Source organism: Hyperolius riggenbachi, chromosome 2 (assembly GCF_040937935.1).
Source record: "Hyperolius riggenbachi isolate aHypRig1 chromosome 2, aHypRig1.pri, whole genome shotgun sequence".
Classification (NCBI taxonomy): Eukaryota; Metazoa; Chordata; class Amphibia; order Anura; family Hyperoliidae; genus Hyperolius; species Hyperolius riggenbachi.
This window is the reverse complement of record NC_090647.1, coordinates 67,351,512-67,370,466: the sequence shown is the minus strand read 5'-3', so window position 1 is coordinate 67,370,466 and position 18,955 is coordinate 67,351,512. Positions and strand designations below refer to the sequence as shown.

Here is an 18,955-nt window from a genome sequence, read left to right as displayed (position 1 = left end):
AAAGAAACACACAAATGATCTCTTGAGATTCAAAAGGAAGGGTGTATACAGCCTGCTTGTGTATGGATGTATTTTCTATGTTAGGACATACTGTACATCAACCTACTTCCTGTTTTGGTGGCCATTTTGTTTGTTTATAAACAAACTTTTTAAAACTGTTTTTAACCACTTTTAATGCGGCGAGGAGTGGCGAAATTGTGACAGAGGGTAATAGGAGATGTCCCCTAACGCACTGGTATGTTTACTTTTGTGCGATTTTAACAATACAGATTCTCTTTAAGGGGGAGGGGTTAGTGTTGGGCATTAGGGGGGGTTAGTGTTCAGTATTAGGAGGGAGGTTAGTGTTTGGCATTAGGAGCAGGTTAGTGTTAGGCATTAGGAGCAGGTTAGTGTAAGGCATTAAGGGGGAGGAGTTAGTGTTGGGCATTAGGGGAGGTTAGTGTTCAGTATTAGGAGGGAGGTTAGTGTTTGGCATTAGGAGCAGGTTAGTGTAAGGCATTAGGAGGAGGTTAGTGTTAGGCATTAAGGGGGAGGGGCTAGTGTTGGCCATTAGGGGGGTTAGTGTTAGGTATTAGGAGGGAGGTTAGTGTTCGGCATTAGGAGCAGGTTAGTGTAAGGCATTAGGAGCAGGTTAGTGTAAGGCATTAGGAGCAGGTTAGTGTAAGGCATTAAGGGGGAGGGGTTAGTGTTGGGCATTAGGGAGGGGGGGGGGTTAGTGTTCAGTATTAGGAGGGAGGTTAGTGTTTGGCATTAGGAGCAGGTTAGTGTAAGGCATTAGGAGCAGGTTAGTGTTAGGCATTAAGGGGGAGGGGCTAGTGTTGGCCATTAGGGGGGTTAGTGTTAGGTATTAGGAGGGAGGTTAGTGTTCGGCATTAGGAGCAGGTTAGTGTAAGGCATTAGGAGCAGGTTAGTGTAAGGCATTAGGAGCAGGTTAGTGTAAGGCATTAAGGGGGAGGGGTTAGTGTTGGGCATTAGGGGGGGGGTTAGTGTTCGGTATTAGGAGGGAGGTTAGTGTTTGGCATTAGGAGCAGGTTAGTGTTAGGCATTAAGGGGGAGGGGTTAGTGTTGGCCATTAGGGGGGTTAGTATAAGAATAGGGCGCCAGTAAAGCATCACCTTGCCGCTTAACTCACCAGGCAGTGCGTCAATATGTACTCTCAAAAAATACAGCGGAGACATTTTTTTTAAATAAATTTATGCAGACTTTTAAGTACCATGTAACAATTATAATTTCAATAACCGAGCTATAAACAATATATATATGACATTGGAGCAATAAATTATAGATGACATTTTACAGCAAAGTAATATCCTCGGATTCCCCTACTGGTTTTTCAGAAAGAGCGCAGCCCCGCACTGTATCCACTTGTCTTGGCTTCCACCGCAGGGAACGTCAATGTTGGTGACGACGCGCTCCCTCTCGGCACTGGTGTACACGGGTAGAGAGATGCAATCCTCCGGGAAATATATGCCTGATGACTGCTGTGGATGGAATAAAGCACAAGGAGTCATGTCACCTGTAACCTCCTATCATTAATGACTTCACACTACCACAAGCCTAGGGAGGAGCAATTTATCATAATGCAGTAAAAATCTTGAGCGCAATGCAGGCCTACAGGGGGAATGCCATTTCATTGCTATAGAACGCTATTCACACTAGAGGCCTGACTGTGCTACTTATATCTGAACTAGCAACACGACCGTAATTACTGATATAATTACAAATTATAATTACAAAGGCGCAAGTCTTTGTGTTCAAAAGATAGAACAAAAAATACTGTTTATGTGGATGCCATTAGCTCTAACAGTAATTTGTATGTGGAATAATTGAAAAATTATGAACTCTGCTTCAAATACATAATTAGATTGGTTTATAAAAAAGAGATATGGCCAATTGAGTACAATCTATACAAAAACTTAAAGATCTGGTCCACTGTGACGCTTGTTGTCACCAAATATCATTTGCCTCTACCCACATCGTGAGATTGTGGAAATGATCGCTCCTTGCTCAAAAAAATTGCAGTCATCTGAGAATTTAAGTAGTGGTTGCGGGCCTTTAGTCATAGTTTACCTACCATAATCATTTGTCTATCATAATTTAGAGCCAATTTTTTTAGGTGAAGCCAATTACCATAACTGGCCTGTATGTTTTTGGGATGTGGGTGGGAAACCAGAATGCCCTGGCTGAGTCTCAAACCGGGAACCCATCGCTGCCAGGCGAGAGCGATATCCACTACACTACTGTGCTGCCCAACTGTGATAGAGAGATTAGATTGTGATCCATACTGAGGGATACTGAGTGACGTGTACAGTTCATTGTACTTTGGAAAGATTCAAGATTCAAGCACTTTATTGTCATTTTGTAACACAACAAAATTACTTTTCATGACAGCCTCAAGGTGCATATCGGGAAGATAGTGTTAGTAACACAGGGAGAAACAGAAGAATTATACAAGTATGCCAGGTATTTCAATATGTAAACAATTTGTACACAGTGTTAATAATTTCAGGGAGGATTCAGAGTTTATCAAGTTTATGGTAGATGGGAAAAAGATGGTTTGTGTGTATGCAGATTGATCTAAAATGTCTACCCGATGGAAGGAGCTCAAACAAGGTGTTTCCAGGGTGAGTGTTGTCCTTGATGATGGTTTGAAGGAAATGCGGCGGTGCTGTATTAAGGTACAATAACAATGATAAAACCGAGGCTCTTACAATGGACACTACCATACCTGTGTAACCCAGGCCATATAGCAGGAAGGCACCATAGATACACTCGGTGAGTCGTGCTGGTTTTCCGAGAGACGGTTTCCGTCAAAGCTGCATCCTTCCAACTGCAGTCCACTGATCTACAACCACAAGCACAAGAGATCATCATTAGCTACAAGTGACCATGTTAATTGTATGTGATAATTACGTGACAAGTGGAGCCTGGAGCCTCAGGCATGCATGTAAATAACAGGAAGAGCAGGAATGCGCTGGGATGTGTGAGAAGAGGAAACTCAACTTCAAAACAAACACCTTAACTATTCCTCATTGTTGGCTTCCAGGAGACGGGAATTTGCTTATGCAATATAGAAAGTGCAGAGAGGACAGTCTGCCAGGTAGCATTGTGTGGCGGAGGAAGCCGCGCTGCAATAGGCTGCCTGGACTTCTTGCCGGGCTCAGCTATGTCAGCAGACACCATGAACAATGACACAAATAGCCCTGCTCACATCAACAATGGGTTATGTACAGTTTATTAGAAATTCCAGGAAAAAGGGCCTTTTATCTCCAAGAAATCGCTTATCTTTTGTAACTGTCACATTTCAGGACATGACAAGGACGTTACAGGGAGTTTCTGAACTCCATTTCTGTCCAGAGTTTCAAAACAGGGCAGGATGAAGAGCTCAAACTAAAAAAACCTTTTAAAATCCCATACACATTTAACCCTTTAGCAGCCAATCTATTCACAGCTTTGCAAGTGCTAAAAGCCAATTTATTTTAGCACTTTTTTTTTATTTCTTACATTTCCTTGCTTCTAATTAGTACTTCTGTAATGTGTATATATGGCCACTTGTCAATAGGGGGCAGTGAAAGACAATAACAGAGGACTTCTGCTGTTTTCTGTTAGCAGAGAGAGAGAGCAAAACATTCCTAGAATTTACAGCACAAGGAGCTCTGCCAACTGCGGTCAAATGCAGTGCACTTATTTCAAATGAGATAACCCTTTTGAAGCTGGTAATAGGTTAATTCACAATCAGAATCGTTTTTTTCGCCAAGCATGACTGGGTCCTGTCTGGAATTGGGTTTGGAACAGTACATAGGTACAGTACAATTGCAGGAGCATAGTAATAATCATAGCAGGCCAGGGGCAGATTTTATATCTCAGGAGCCTATAAGCAAAAAAGTTCTGTGGCTCTAAACTCCGCCCTCTGCCAAACCCATGAAACCCAAATCTGGGTGTAAAGGTGAGATCACCCAGCGTACCGCACAGCATGTTTGGTGGCTGCTCAAGTTCCTTGGCTGGCCCGGCAATCCAGTCTTCAACCCTTCACCTGCCCGGCCAGCATGCCTGCTGTCACCATCCTGGAGCCACGCGGACTCCACCACCCCTGGAACATAACTCTCCATGCTACATGCACAGAGTCTGGCTAGTCATTGCCAAGGGAGCATGCCAATCCAGAGCTCTACACTCCAGGGGCGATGTCAGCACAGTTCCATGCTGATGAGAACAAGTTCTCTAAACTGTGATAGCTACCTCTCAACTCGCTGGCATCTTTAGGCACATGCCTAGGGTGTCTGGTGCTGAGTCTGGCCCTCTAGCAGACAGTGCAGTTCTAAAGTAAGGGTATGGGACGTGCACAGCGGGGAGAATGGAAGCAATAATGTGCACACAAATACAAAGCCTGGAAGTAGAGCACAGTTTATGCTTGTGCCAACAAACTCACTTCCACTGCAGTGAGGAAGACCTCACTGCGGTGGAAGAGTCTAGTACAACTTTTTTTTTTTTTTGCGTGCAAACTGTTTTAGAAGCCAACATCCTCCATAAGTGTAAAATTAAAGCACCAGTTTTGGATTCAATTGGGTGCATTTATGCCTTTAAGAGGCTCTACACGCCTTCTTACTGTTAAGCCATTCAGATGCAGCCGGGTTTTGGATGCGCTGCCATTTATGTAAATTATTGAAATTTCTGCAAAGATTTCTATTTATGTGTTAGTAAATCCAGTTACAAGCGATGAGCACACAGAAGGAATGGATCTCATTACTTAGCTTGCTGCGCTGATACAAGTGACACATGTGCACTAGAGTCCATTTAATATCACTGCCTAAACATAATGGCAGGATTAAAGACACCTAAATGAGCAGCTATTATCATCAATCAACTTCCTTTAATTATTCTCTTATTGTTCAGCGCACAAATCCAGCTATTCAAAGGCTAGGCGTGCTTTAATGGAACAATGTCGTTAAACAAGCCATTTGGCGTGGCTGAACAATGCTCAACCCAAACACAGATGAGGCCAAAATAAATAATATCGCCATGCGGGGAATATTACACCCACCGCAAAACAATGGGTGACGTAGGAGCCATCAATAGGCAGCTTCTATCTTCTGGAATCTCTGCAGCTACGGGGAGAGTATGAGAGTCCATGGAACAATAGTGTGTAACACAAGCTAGATTTTGCCTTTTATTTTTCAAGTGTCATTGATGTCTTGAACGGTGACATCCAAGTAACCACTGTTCTGTTCCGAGGAAAGTTCCCCTGTACAGCTCAGGACAGGAAACCGTTTGGTGGCACCCTTTTCAGCAGAAGAAGGATGGTGGGGTGTGTAGGTGTGAGGGAGGGGCTCCAGGCTCCGGGCATGTTGTGTTCTCAAAGAAAAGTTCCTGCTTTTGTCAGCCTCTTTATTTCATGCTTTACAAAGCGATAAGATTACAAATGTGACTGGGAGTCTAGAAAGACCAGTAAATATAAAACAAAGACGTGAGAGAATTGCTAACGCGACTCCCAGGCATACATTTATCCTGGGCATTCCAGTACAGTATGTTTAATACTGAGACCAATATAGTATAGGCAAAGTACTTGATACTCAACAATGCTCTTAGTGATATATATATATACATATTTGCGACATCTCTCCCTATTGATAAACTATAGTTTCATGCTTACCTGCGCCTTCCTAAAACCCAACCCTAACCTAAACCCTTAAAGCGGAACTGAAGATATAAAAAAAAAAAAGTTTCACTTACCTGGGGTTTCTGCCAGCCCTTTGCAGCCGTCCTGTGTCGGTCCTCAACAATCCTCCGTTCCACCGCCGCCAGCTAGTTTTGGTTTTGCTGACGGTCAACTGCACCTGCGCAGCTCTGGCCACAGTTAGCTTTGCTTGCGCTCCTGTTCGCAATAGCCTCCTGCTATTGCGGACTGGAACGCGAACAAGGCTATGCGTGACAGGGCTGCACATTCCCAGTGACCCTTTGACTTACAAGCCGACCAAACCAAAACTAGCTGGCGGCGGGAGAACGGAGGATCATGGAGGACTGGCGCAGGACAGGGCGGCTGCAAGGGGCTGGCAGAAGCCCCAGGTAAGTGAAACTCTGTTTTTTTTTTTTATCTTCAGTTCAGCTTTAACACAAAATCCTACCTAATGCCTAATCCTAACCTCCCTTCCTTAAAGAGACACTGAAGCGAACAAAAAAAATTATGATATAATGAATTGGTTGTGCAGTACGGATAATTACTAGAACATTAGTAGCAAAGAAAATATTCTCATATTTTTATTTTCAGTTACATAGTGTTTTTTTATAACATTGCATAATTCTCTAATATTTGCAGTTTACACATTACTCAGCATTCTAAATGAGTTTACAGAGCAGGCTAGTGAATTTTTGACCTGTCCTCTTCAGGAAAACAACAAATACTGTACCAGACACTTGAGTTAGTAAGCTTCAGAAGACAGAGCTCTCTGCGACTTTGAAAGTGGTGGAGCTCAATGGCTCTTTTGCATAGATAACAACTGGAGTTTCTTAACTCTTCCTGTACTGGAAACAATATTAGACTCATGTCTCTGCTCCTAATGTTTTATTTCTTACCTGTACTACACATACAAATTATGTAATAATTTATTTTTTTGCTTCAGTGTCTCTTTAACGTTACATCATATCTCCTCCTTCCTAATGCCTAATCCTGACCCGAGCCTTTGTGGCTTTTCAGAACGCCAGCCCTGATACTTGTGTGCATTCATTTGGCATTCCTGTATTGGGAAACTGCCCAAAATAATCCTGCAGGCCAAGGATCTATCCTCATGTACAAACCCTTAGCCACCCATTATACATCCCACCTACAGAAGGAGGGCCACACAGTAGCAGGTTTCAGAACAGAACACTCACATTTATAGGCAAGTGTGATTTCCTTCCACAAACCTAAATGCAACACTTCATGAATATTAAATTCCCATTCATATTAGCATGTGACCTGCTCCTACCCTCCCTTAACAAGTGCGATTATACAAAGCCTAGCTACAGGAGGAAAACTGCTGACAAGCGAAGATCTAGAGCTTATTATTATACGATACCGATTGGTGCCAGACAGCGACCATTATAAACCATCCTGTGGGCTGTTAATTTAATTGTTGACTTCTACAGAGGCCACATGCAGCTGTACGGCGTTTGCAAATGATGCCAAGTAACACAGAAAACACAATGGGCTGCCTGACTAATAGGGAAGCTCAGGGAAGGTAAATCATGATGGAGTTTTCAAGCAGTTTTATTATGTACTGAGGCGAGCGGCATACCAATGACCGGAAAGGCTCCTTGTCTGAACATGGCGTTTTCATTGTGCTCTTTGATGTTTACTGTGTGTTTTATTACCTTGACTTGGAGCTTTGCGTCGGGAATGCGTCCTTTCCAGGACGCTACAAATCTGAGGTTATCCATGGAGCAGTTCATCGTTCTAGGAAGAGAGGAAACACAACAGTGAGTTGTTGCAAAGTAGCAGGTTCCCTGCTGTCTCTTTTAAAGAGAAACTCCGACCAAGAATTGAACTTTATCCCAATCGATGGCTGATAATCCCCTTTTGCATGAGAAATATGTTCCTTTTCACAAACAGACCATCAGGGGGCGCTGTATGACTGATATTGTGGTGAAATCCCTCCCACAAGAAACTCTGAGGACCATGGTACTCCTGGCAGTTTCCTATCTGTGAACCTTGCTGCATTGTGAGAAATAGCTGTTTACAACTGCCAAAAAAGCATGCAGCAGCTACATCACCTGCCAACAGTAAAAATGTCACCATGTAATAAGTGTCAGAATGTAAATCAGGAATTTAAAACATTTTACAATGGGCAAACACTGACTCAATCATTTATACATAATTATTGTAAAAATGAAGCACTTTTTATTACATTAAAAACTGGAGTTCCTCTTTAAAGGAAACCTGAGATGAAGAACAACTTAGGATTTTTACTTACCTGAGGCTTCCTCCAACCCCTTGGTTGGAGGAAGCCTCAGGTCTGGTCACCTATGTTGCGCTGCTGGGACAACATGCGCAATCCTGGCAACATACACCATCTGATCCTGCTCCAGTGGCCGGGAGCGTTCTGCGCAAGCGCACTTACTGTCTTTGTGAACTGCGCAAGCACTGATTGCTCTCGTCCACAAAAGCATGATCTGGGGGTGTGTATGAACGGGACCGCATTTTTAGCTGCCCGGGCATTTTCCCCCTGATGCTGTGCAAAGCATGATGGGATTTTTGATGTTGTTGTTCTCGTTCTGCTGTTTTGGCGCAAATTTGTTTTTTTTTATTTTTTATTTAGAATTTTATTTTGAATTTTGAATTTGAGATTTGAAGCCTAGCGTGCCTAGCTGGGAGGTGTTAGCAGGACACAGGACAGTTGGAACTGTGTCTCATGCTCCCTGTCACCTCCTTTCAACCAAAAAGATGGCTGCACCCATGAAATCACAAACATTTGCCTGTTCTTTTAAGGGGACTCCGAGCACCTCTCATGGGCATGCCTTTAACAAATAAAACAAACAAACAAAAACAGAACATTTATATCGCGCTTTTCTCCTGGCGGACTCAAAGCGCCAGAGCTGCAGCCACTAGGACGCGCTCTATAGGCAGTAGCAGTGTTAGGGAGTCTTGCCCAATGTCTCCTACTGAAGAGGTGCTGGCTTACTGAACAAGCAGAGCCGAGATTCGAACCCAGGTCTCCTGTGTCAGAGGCAGAGCCCTTAACCATGAAACTATCCAGCCACCACGTTTAAGACTCCGACCAGTACTACATAGTACTTAAAGATGCATACCTCTCTGTAGCTTGTGCTCTCCTCTTACATTTAATGCCTGAATCGCCGTTCTACACCAAATAGTTTCTGTCCGATTTCAATGTAAAAATTGTGGCTGCCATCTTGGCTATGTTATGACTTCCGGGTCACCCTGTCTTCTCTGTTAGAGAAGTGCATCACTGAATGAAGCAGGAAGAGGAAGTGACACGCATGACCATTGTAAGAAGCTCCTCCAAAGGGTTCATAGCACGACTTTGTTGGAAGTCGTCTGTCTTAAAGGCATGCCCATGAGAGGTGCTTGGAGTCCCTTTAAAACAGGGTGGGTAAGAGATTATATTACCTATCTATTTTAATTAACATAACTAATGTAACTTAATGACAGTACGTTTGTTTAGGCTGAAGTTCTCCTTTAAGGAGCGACGGTCCCTCTATTGTAGCGGTGTCAAGCTTAATCACACAAAGGCAAAAAATCTAAAACACAGTCTAGTTGCGGGTCAAAGTGTTTATTAAAATTTTACAAAGGCGGGTGGTCTCTGGTGGGTACCTCACCTTGAAATGTCAGGGACAATACCTGAAGATGTCCATTACACCCGTGTGCAATCATCTGCAGTAAAAGAAAGGAGGAAACAAAGAGCACCAACCTGCGCTGTATACTTTATTCTGTAATGTACTTGCAGCAAACTAGAAGTTATATTCATGCTGTAGGATGCCTAAGGCAGGTGGGGACAGGAGTGGTAGTTCCAAACAGCTGGTAGCCATCTTGCAGAATGCTTGCTCTCAGCTTTAGAGGGTATGGATGGTAAGGGCAAAGACGTCATGATTTTTTTTTTTGTGACACACTTTTGGGACTTTTCCTTTTTTTTTTTTTTTTAATCAAAAAGAAGTTTATTGAACAATAAATTGGTCAAGATACACAGTGGGTTTGCAACCAAAAATACAGCTTACAGTATATACCTCAGTATAAGCCGACCATCCAACTTTTATCATTAAAAAAAAACCTGGGAAAAATGTTTGACCCGAGTTTAAGCCGTGGGTGGCAAAAACCACAACACCACTCACAGCCATGGCCAGCCACAACCATATATTAGAAAAGCAGCATAAATTCAGCAGATTGCAATAATAAGCCAGAACATAGGCCTACAATGGAGATGGACATGCAAAGAACTCCTGTTGCAAAGTTTAAGCTGGCATAAAGATAAGGCAAGGAATTCAGAGCCACATAGTCATGTATGTAAAACTTGCTATAGGAATGCAAAGATTTTCATCACTCAGTAGACACTGTCCCTGTATGCCTACCAAGGCTACAACTCGAGATGAGGTTAGCTGGGACCTCCCATGGAAATGTCAAGTGTGTGGTCTCCCTAAGATGATGCACCACTGTGCATATAGTGGGGGCACTGTGTTTTTTTTTTTTCAAAAGAGTAGTGACTCGAATATAAGCCAAGACCCCCATTTTTGGGGCCAAAAATTAGGCTTATACTCGAGTATATACAGTATATAGGTAGTTCACATATAGCAAAAGCCATAGTACAGTAATATTCATAGCAACATACTTGTGGGGATCCAGTGGTTGTAAAAGGGGACACAGGGAGCTAACACAGCAACACCGACAGTGTATAAAGTGCAGAGATGTATTACATTCAAATGTAAGGATCTAAGTTGCCTACTGGTGTTGCCAAGCACAAAGTCCCCAGCTTCTGGAGAATTTACCCACAACTGTTACCAGTATCCATCTGTTGGAAGGGTAATGAATCTTTCTTTTTATCCCAGATTAGGTGGAATTACTGGACTTGTTTCCTGTGAGTGTGCACTAACTTTTAAAGAAAGACATCATGGTTTAAATGTGTGGCATGCTTGTGGGGCAACTTTCCCTTACCTGTATACAACCAACGACAACAGGAGATGGGGAGGATGTACACAGGCACGTGTACAAGGCAAAAGAATGACCCACGTTACCTGGTTACCAGAACATAGACAACTGACTCCATGTCAATATACAGTGGTTTGCAAAAGTATTCGGCACCCTTTACTGGAATTTCCACATGAAAGACCAATACAAAGTGGTGTACACGTGAGAAGTGGAACGAAAATCATACATGATTCCAAACATTTTTTTTTACAAATAAATAACTGCAAAGTGGGGTGTGCATAATTATTCAGCCCCCTTTGGTCTGAGTGCAGTCAGTTGCCCATAGACATTGCCTGATGAGTGCTAATGACTAAATAGAGTGTACCTGTGTGTAATCTAATGTCAGTAGAAATACATCTGCTCTGTGACGGCCTCAGAGGTTGTCTAAGAGAATATTGGGAGCAACAACACCATGAAGTTCAAAGAACACACCAGACAGGTCAGGGATAAAGTTATTGAGAAACTTAAAGCAGGCTTAGGCTACAAAAAGATTTCCAAAGCCTTGAACATCCCACAGAGCACTGTTCAAGCAATCATTCAGAAATGGAAGGAGTATGGCACAACTGTAACCCTACCAAGACAAGGCCATCCACCTAAACTCACAGGCCGAACAAGGAGAACGCTGATCAGAAATGCAGTCAAGAGGCCCGTGGTGACTCTGGACGAGCTGCAGAGATCTACAGCTCAGGTGGGAGACTCTGTCCATAGGACAACTATTAGTCGTGCACTGCACAAAATTAGCGTTTTTTAATGAAGAGTGGCAAGAAGAAAGCCATTGTTAACAGAAAAGCATAAAAAATCCCGTTTGCAGTTTGCCACAAGCCATGTGAGGGACACAGCAAACATGGGGAAGAAGGTGCTATGGTCAGATGAGACCCAAATGGAACTTTTTGGTAAAAAATGCAAAACGCTATGTGTGGAGGAAAACGAACACTGCACATCACTCTGAACACACCATCCCCACTGTCAAATATGTGTAGAGCTGTACAGAGGCGCCAGTAGGATAAAAGTCACTAAAACGTTTAAAACGTTCGGGATGCGGTGGTGGACCAGGCAACCCAAAACAGACACAGGTACTGTCGATTCAAGTAATAAATAATTTATTTATATACTCCAAAGACAAGTTGCAACGCGTTTCACGGGCAAAATCCCGCTTCCTCAGGCAATAAACAACTGGAGTAATACACAGCACGGAGTCCAAAATACGCTTGGCACCTCTGCAACTTGGTGGAAGGGTGGTACACCCTCTTTTTCTCCTCTATCCACAGAGAGCGACATCTTAATCCTGAGTGGGGACAGGCTTGGTCTCCCCACCTGCCTTTTCAGTGGTTACCTTGGAGGTAACCCTGGTTTGTAAGTACAATAATTACGTTTCATCATTATCATTCGCACTCCTCCAATACAAGCTACACTATATTGGGCTCTCGGTTTTCTACCTTTTCCACTGTCAAATATGGTGGTGGCAGAATCATGGTCTGGGGGTGTGTCTCTTCAGCAGGGACAGGGAAGCTGGTCAGAGTTGATGGGAAGATGGATTGAGCCAAATACAGGGCAATCTTGGAAGAAAACCTCTTGGAGTCTGCAAAAGACTTGAGACTGGGGCGGAGGTTCACCTTCCAGCAGGACAACGACCCTAAACATAAAGCTAGGGCAACAATGGAAAGGTTTAAAAAAAAACATATCCATGTGTTAGAATGGCCCAGTCAAAGTCCAGATCTAAATCCAATCAAGAATCTTTGGCAAGATCTGAAAACTGTTGTTCACAAACACTGTCCATCTAATATGACTGAGCTGGAGCTGTTTTGCAAAGAAGAATGGGCAAGGATTTCAGTCTCTGAATGTGCAAAGCTGGTAGCGACATACCCTAAAAGACTGACAGCTGTAATTGTAGCAAAAGGTGGTTCTACAAAGTATTGACTCAGGGGGCTGAATAATTTGCACACCCCACTTTGCAGTTATTATTTTTTATTTTTAACTGTTTGGAATCATGTATGATTTTTGTTCCACTTCTCACGTGTACACCACTTTGTATTGGTCTTTCAAGTGGAATTCCAATACAATTGATTCATGTTTGTGGCAGTAATGTGACAAAATGTGAAAAACTTCAAGGGGGCCGAATACTTTTGCAAACCACTGTATGCGGTAGAAATCAGGCTTCACTGAAGGGTGTGACTGCATAGTGTGCAATAGTTAGAAACTGACAAGACTACATATTTGAGAAAGGCAACAACTACTGCTACATGGGCAACATTTCTGGGACATGTTTTCTGAAAAGAGGGTTCAAGAACCAAAATTAGACACTAAGATGGCTTTCCGGTCGATGTAATTATAATTGAGGTATGTGTTGCCCATGGAGCTTCTTTATATTCATAAGCCATATAAATAACATTTACCTTGCTGTTTCCTGGCGCAAGGCGTTGAGGAATGTATCCGGATGAAAAATCTCTGACAGATCTAGAGTGTCCGACAAAAGAGTCTGCTTTTCAGCCTTCTCCACCCAACTCTGTGTCAGAGAACAAAACAGGAAATGAATGCAGAAGAAAACAAACTTTTGTTACACATGTAAGGCGTTCAAACACCCCCAACCAGACTTTGTTACCAACAGCTACGATCTGTGAAGACTGAGTATTATCACAGGTTACTAATGAGCAGTGCGACTTGTATACTCGTATGGCTCTCGTTGTGTCACCTGACCTGAATTGGGTCACGTGACGCATCGGGAACCGAACAGAGCAGATAAAGCACAGTAGCGGTGGAAGTAAAGAGGACTAGCGTCTGGAGCTTTTGTAGGTAGTTGCCGCTGCACACTACTCTGCATTTCACCTGTGGGGGGAGGTTAGTGTTCAATTTAGGTCCGTTGCTTGGCTTCTCTAGCAACCGGAAAGAACACATATTCTGAACCAGGCAATCCCGGATACCAGGGACTTTACTGTACTCAACTTTTTTTTAATGCTACAAGAGCGCTATTATGGCTACAATCATCTAACTAGACTCGCCTCACAAGTGGGGCGCACTTTGGAATTCAGTCCCTCTGTCAAATTTATGAACTCACTGTGGCCCATGATTCAAAAAGTTTGCCCACCCCTGCTCTAGCCCATCATCTCACATACCCTCTGGCCTATGTTGCTAGCACCCCTTATTGTGCAAAAACCTGTTGCACACAGTTTCATGAAGTATTAACTAAAAAGATCCCTTTAATTGTATCAATTGTTGCAATTAATTTTCAATATATATTATGGTTTGCGATTTCGCACACAAGAGCACAAGGAGCTCATTATTTCAGCTGGTGATGAAATCTGTTGTGTTCTTGAAAGGATATCCACAAAGCAAAGCTACAGAGGAAGAACAAACTACATTCTGTATTGAAGGCCCAGACACAGATCTAAAAATACAATTTAATAGCTTAGGAAACAGAGTGCTCAGATGTTACCATTTGTGTGTTAAAATGAAGCTTTTGTGCCTTAAAAATTTGAATGACTGTTCAGAAGTCAAACAAAGGTTTTGCTAAAGGCTCTGTGGGTGTGGCTGCTGCTGCTGTCTAGATTGCATCATTCTCCACTTTTCAAACTTCTAGGTTGTAGGCACAGTCTGAATCTGCCTGAAAAGACAACAGTCTATAGCACAGACAGTCTGTTCTGCAGGTCAGTGGCTCCTGTCCAAGTATTTTACACATGATTTATTTGGCATCAGGTAATGAGGAAAAAAGAACCAAGCTTTCTGAATGCCTACATAGATCTAAAACAAAAAGTGCCCAGAAGGGGATTTAACATGAAACAGCTGGATGAAAATTTTGCATTAACAGCTGTATGTTTCCAGAGAAGCCTCACGTTTGAGCCAGGAAGATTGATTGCTGTCAAAATAGCATAAAGCCATCTCCTCAGCGATCTGTCAAAACAGTGATCAAGGCGCTCAAGTAATTAACAGCCCCGGAGACGAGGACTATTTTAAGTTCAAGCGTGCAGAATTTCATCTCAGGTTTTGTTTTGAAATTAATTGCTTGCCGAACTGATTGTAGATCCCTGTGAGATTGCTTTTAATAAGAGCGGAAGAGCTTTGCATTGCAGACGTTCAGGGTCTACTGTCAGACAGCCAATTAACACACAAGAGTGGGCAGATGATGCCGGTACTCAGAACACCAAAATAGAGACAAAATAGCTAAATTAGACTTTTAAAGTGTTAGCGTACTTATACATAAGTAGGCTTCTAATAACCGAGCCTCTGATCAATAGTGCTGCGTACTTGAATTATCAATACGATTCACTTTTTCTCATAAGTTTTTTCCTAGGAGATAATTTTTCATTTTCTTTTTAACTTTTTCCAGACTGACTTAGATGCAATCTACATCCTGCTGGTGGCTGAAGCTAAATACTCACCTAAAAATGGATAGGGGAACCTCACAGCGACACCTCCCGACGAACGAGGTTCCCCAATCCATCCTCCTACCTGTGGGAACACGCGAAGGCACACAGTGGGCGTGAACAGGAAGTCCAACGACCGGGATACTTTGCGCGGGAGTCATTGGGGATCTTGGAGATCTGTTGTGACTATTGTTATCGCGTGCGCGAGCAAACGTTGTTCAGGTGATCGTGCATCTGTACCCACTTTGAGAGATCGTGAAAAAGATTGTTTATCGCTAAAAAATAAATTGCTGGTTGCTGAAAAAATTGGGGTAAAAATCATCGCCGCTGTTCTATCGCTGCACCCGATTGGCTCCTGACCCCGTGATAGAATAGGGAACGGACTGCTCTGGTCCTTAAAGTGAACCTTCGGACTAAAAATCGACTCAGCAGCACTGAAAAGGTTTGGTGTTTCTTTAACAGTTTCACAGCATCAGAACTTTGTTTCTCTTATACAAGCCTCATTTTTAGCTGCACAGAAGAAAACTGCCCGGGCTTTTTTCCCCTGATGCTGTGCAAAGCATGATGGGATTTCTGATTTTGTTGTTCTCGTTCTGCTGTTTTGGTGCATTTTTTTTTTTATTTTTTTTTTACATTTTGAATTTGACATTTGAAGCCTAGCGTGTGCAGCTGGGAGGGGTAATCAGGACACAGGACAGTTGGGACTGTGTCTCCTGCTCCTTGTCACCTCCTTCAACCAAAAAGATGGCTGCCCCCATGACAAAGATGGCTGCCCCCATGACAAAGATGGCAGCCCCCATGAATCACAAACATTTGCCTGTTCTTTTAAAACAGGGTGGGTAAGAGATTATATTACCTATCTATTCTAATTAACATAACTAATTTAACTTGATGACAGTATGTTTGTTTAGGCTGAAGTTCCCCTTTAAGGGGCCAGGGCGTCCAGTCCTGAAAGGGTCAAAATAACTTTTGCACTTTGCAATTGAAAAAGTACCAAAAGGTAGGTGAAAAAGTACTGTCAAAATTATTCTGAGCATTTTCTTGTTTGCTGGTAGTTTAAAAGGCATTTTATTTATAACTAGTAGACCTAAGACCTAGTAGACCTAAGCCCGTTTAAAAACAGGCTCTAGGTCTGTTCCTTCCCTCTCCTCTTTATTTATCCGTATGTTTTTGGAATGTGGGAAGAAACAGAGAGCCTAGAGAAAACTCAGTCAAACAGAGAGAACATAGAAATGTCATATAGATACTGTTCGGGCCCAGGTGAACTGGTGATTCTTACGGTGCAAGACATGAGTCCTATCCACTACAGCATCATAAAGCCCAACCACTTGTACCTAGTGATTGGTTGAACATCGTAATGAGGGCAGGGCCTGAACACCAGAAGGCAATGGCTTGTGCACCTTTTAGCTTTGACAAGAGCCACCTCGTTTATAATGTTTACATTTGCATTTTTGTGGGTATGGAAAAATCTACTTGTTTTCACTTAGGCTTGAACCATAAAGGCTTGGAGTAGTGCCTAGTCTGGTCTACTTTAATACAACCCACATGCTACAATAGCGTTCCCAATCAGACGTCTACACGGAGATCTCCGGTTCAGAACCCTTTAACCAACCAGCATCAAGCCAGCCTTTGTGAAACCAATAAACAATAGATAGCTATTTTTCTGCTTTTATCTTTTCTATAGCTACGGCTTTCCTTTCCGAAACGCTCTTTATTGATTTTTCTTTCAGCACCACTGCCTTGTTTCCAGTTGCTATTTTCGCACCTTTATTTGAAGGAATAAACTGCGAGTTGGGGAAGGCATTATCCCAGATTTTCTGTGCTCAGGAGCCGCACCGCAGGTTATAGCGAGTAAGATGTGTGAGCGCGGCATCTACGCTGCCGCCTTTTCTTTGACAGAGCGGGCGCAAGGCAGGAGAGGCAACGGTAGAACACTGTAAACATGTCAGTGTGAGCCGAAGCTTGTCATTTACGAGAACTTGTCTCAACCACCGTCCTGCTTAGCGGGTAAATGAAACGCTCTGCTCCAGCTGTTCCAGCGTAATGATATGAGTCCTTTAATCATATCCAGTACGGAAGAGTCATGTATTTATAGACTGAAGCTCGCCCTGTCACTAAGTAAGGCCATTACGAGGCAGCACGGGAGCTGGGCTAGCTGGATAAATGGATAGATACAATTCCTTATTTACTACTAGATTTAAAAAAAAAAAAAAATGTTAAAGTGTAACTGTCGGGCATGAAATAAAAAATCAATTCTTTATTTTTATCTGGTAAACAAGTAATACGGATGCTAACCAGGCAATCCAAAAGTTAAAATCTCTATTACGTTTCTTGTTGATAAATGATCATTCCCTAGTTTACCTGACTCTTATTTGGTACATTGCCGCACAAAGGAAGTTGCAGGGCATTCTCGGTTGTCTTTTTTTGCTTCCGTACATTAGTTAATTTTGAGGGGAAATAAAGAAGAAAAAAAAAAAAAGACAACCCAGCATGCCCTGCAACTTCCTTTGTGCGGCAACGTACCAAATAAGAGTCAGGTAAACTAGGGAATGATCATTTATAAACAAGAAAAGTAATAGAGATTTTAACTTTTGATTTGCCTGGTTAGCTTCCGTATTACTGGTTTACCAGATAAAAATAAAGCATTGATTTTTATTTTGCGCCCGACAGTTACACTTTAATGGAATCTTCTATGTTTTTCCCTTATAATTACACCATTATAATTAGTTAATGTCTAGTTGAGTTAAAAGACAACTATTGTAGAAAATTGTAAAATGTAAAACCCATACACAGAAGAGTAAATTTCTCGTGAGTGAGGGCTGGTGCACACCAAGAGCGCTTCTGAGCGTTTTTAAAAGAGAGCTCAGAGATGCTCTTTTGCATACATAACAACTGAAGTTTCTTAACTCTTCCTGTACTGGAAACAATACCAGACTCTTTCCTTTACTACTAATGCTCTATTTCTTAGCCGTACTACACATACAATGCAGTATTTCATATGTTTATTTTCACTTCAGATTCCCTTTAAACCCATTGAACTGACATACTGCACTATCCGGGCTCTTGCTATCTTTTTCTTTTCTTATTTTTTAAATACAAAGCTGAGCTTCTGTTCGTCGTTCGAGCACAGCCTGGTCGATGAAAAGCCATTTCAATATAAAATGTTTCTAGCTCTTGCTATGCAGAGATCACTATTAAAGCCAAAGCAACACTGCGCTGTGTATACAGGACAAATAGAATCACGGAGATGCTGGCAGCCTGGACTTAATAAGGTGCATAATTTAATATCCTGGCTTAGGCTCTGGTTTTATTAGTACCATTCCCAGTAAACATTGAGTTTATATAAACAGAGTGCATCTTGACACAGTGCAGGCAACTGGAACTATAAATAAGGACAAGGTACATAATGGAAAAATCAAATATGATTTTGCATGTAGCCATATTGCATTAAATATTTACTTATTAAAATGGAAAGAGAAGAAATTGAATGTATTGGTGCATCCAGATTCATTTAATGTGGAAAATTAAAAACCTTTCTGTAAAACAAAAAAAATACAATGAATAAAAAAAATTAGATGTACTTTTAAAGTAGACACAGAAAGTCTGGAAATATGGGGATTAATTAATTAAAGTGGACCTGCACTCAGAACTCCTCTCTGCTCTAAAAGATACACAACAGCATAACAACCTTTAAACAAAAAACATGTATTTGTTACCCCTGATACAAATCCTAAAATACATCTGCACAGTTTCTACTTCCTGACTCATGGAAGCAGACATATTGTTTACAGCCTGTACTTTCCAATGGGCTTATCTGCTTATCTGCCTTAGGCAGTCATGTGACAAAGGGGGGAAATCAAATTACAACCAGGGCCGGCGCTACCATAGAGACAAAGGGGGCAATTGCCCCAGGGCCCCAGAGCTTGTAGGG

The 18,955-nt window shown here is 42.2% G+C and overlaps 1 protein-coding gene across 2 annotated transcripts in view; it reads right to left on the bottom strand.

Moving 5' to 3' along the window:
- Positions 1-1,177: 1,177 nt before the first annotated feature.
- The window catches only part of DYNC2H1 (dynein cytoplasmic 2 heavy chain 1), a 508,393-nt gene continuing 490,615 nt past the window's right edge, over positions 1,178-18,955 (bottom strand). For both annotated transcript variants that reach the window (XM_068266870.1, XM_068266871.1), the window contains exons 86-89: positions 13,060-13,169; positions 7,345-7,426; positions 2,729-2,845; positions 1,178-1,481 (exon numbers count right to left, since the gene is read on the bottom strand). In XM_068266870.1, coding sequence (XP_068122971.1) covers positions 1,323-1,481; positions 2,729-2,845; positions 7,345-7,426; positions 13,060-13,169 — 468 coding nt within the window. In that variant the 3' untranslated portion in view covers positions 1,178-1,322. The remainder of the gene's footprint in view (positions 1,482-2,728; positions 2,846-7,344; positions 7,427-13,059; positions 13,170-18,955) is intronic.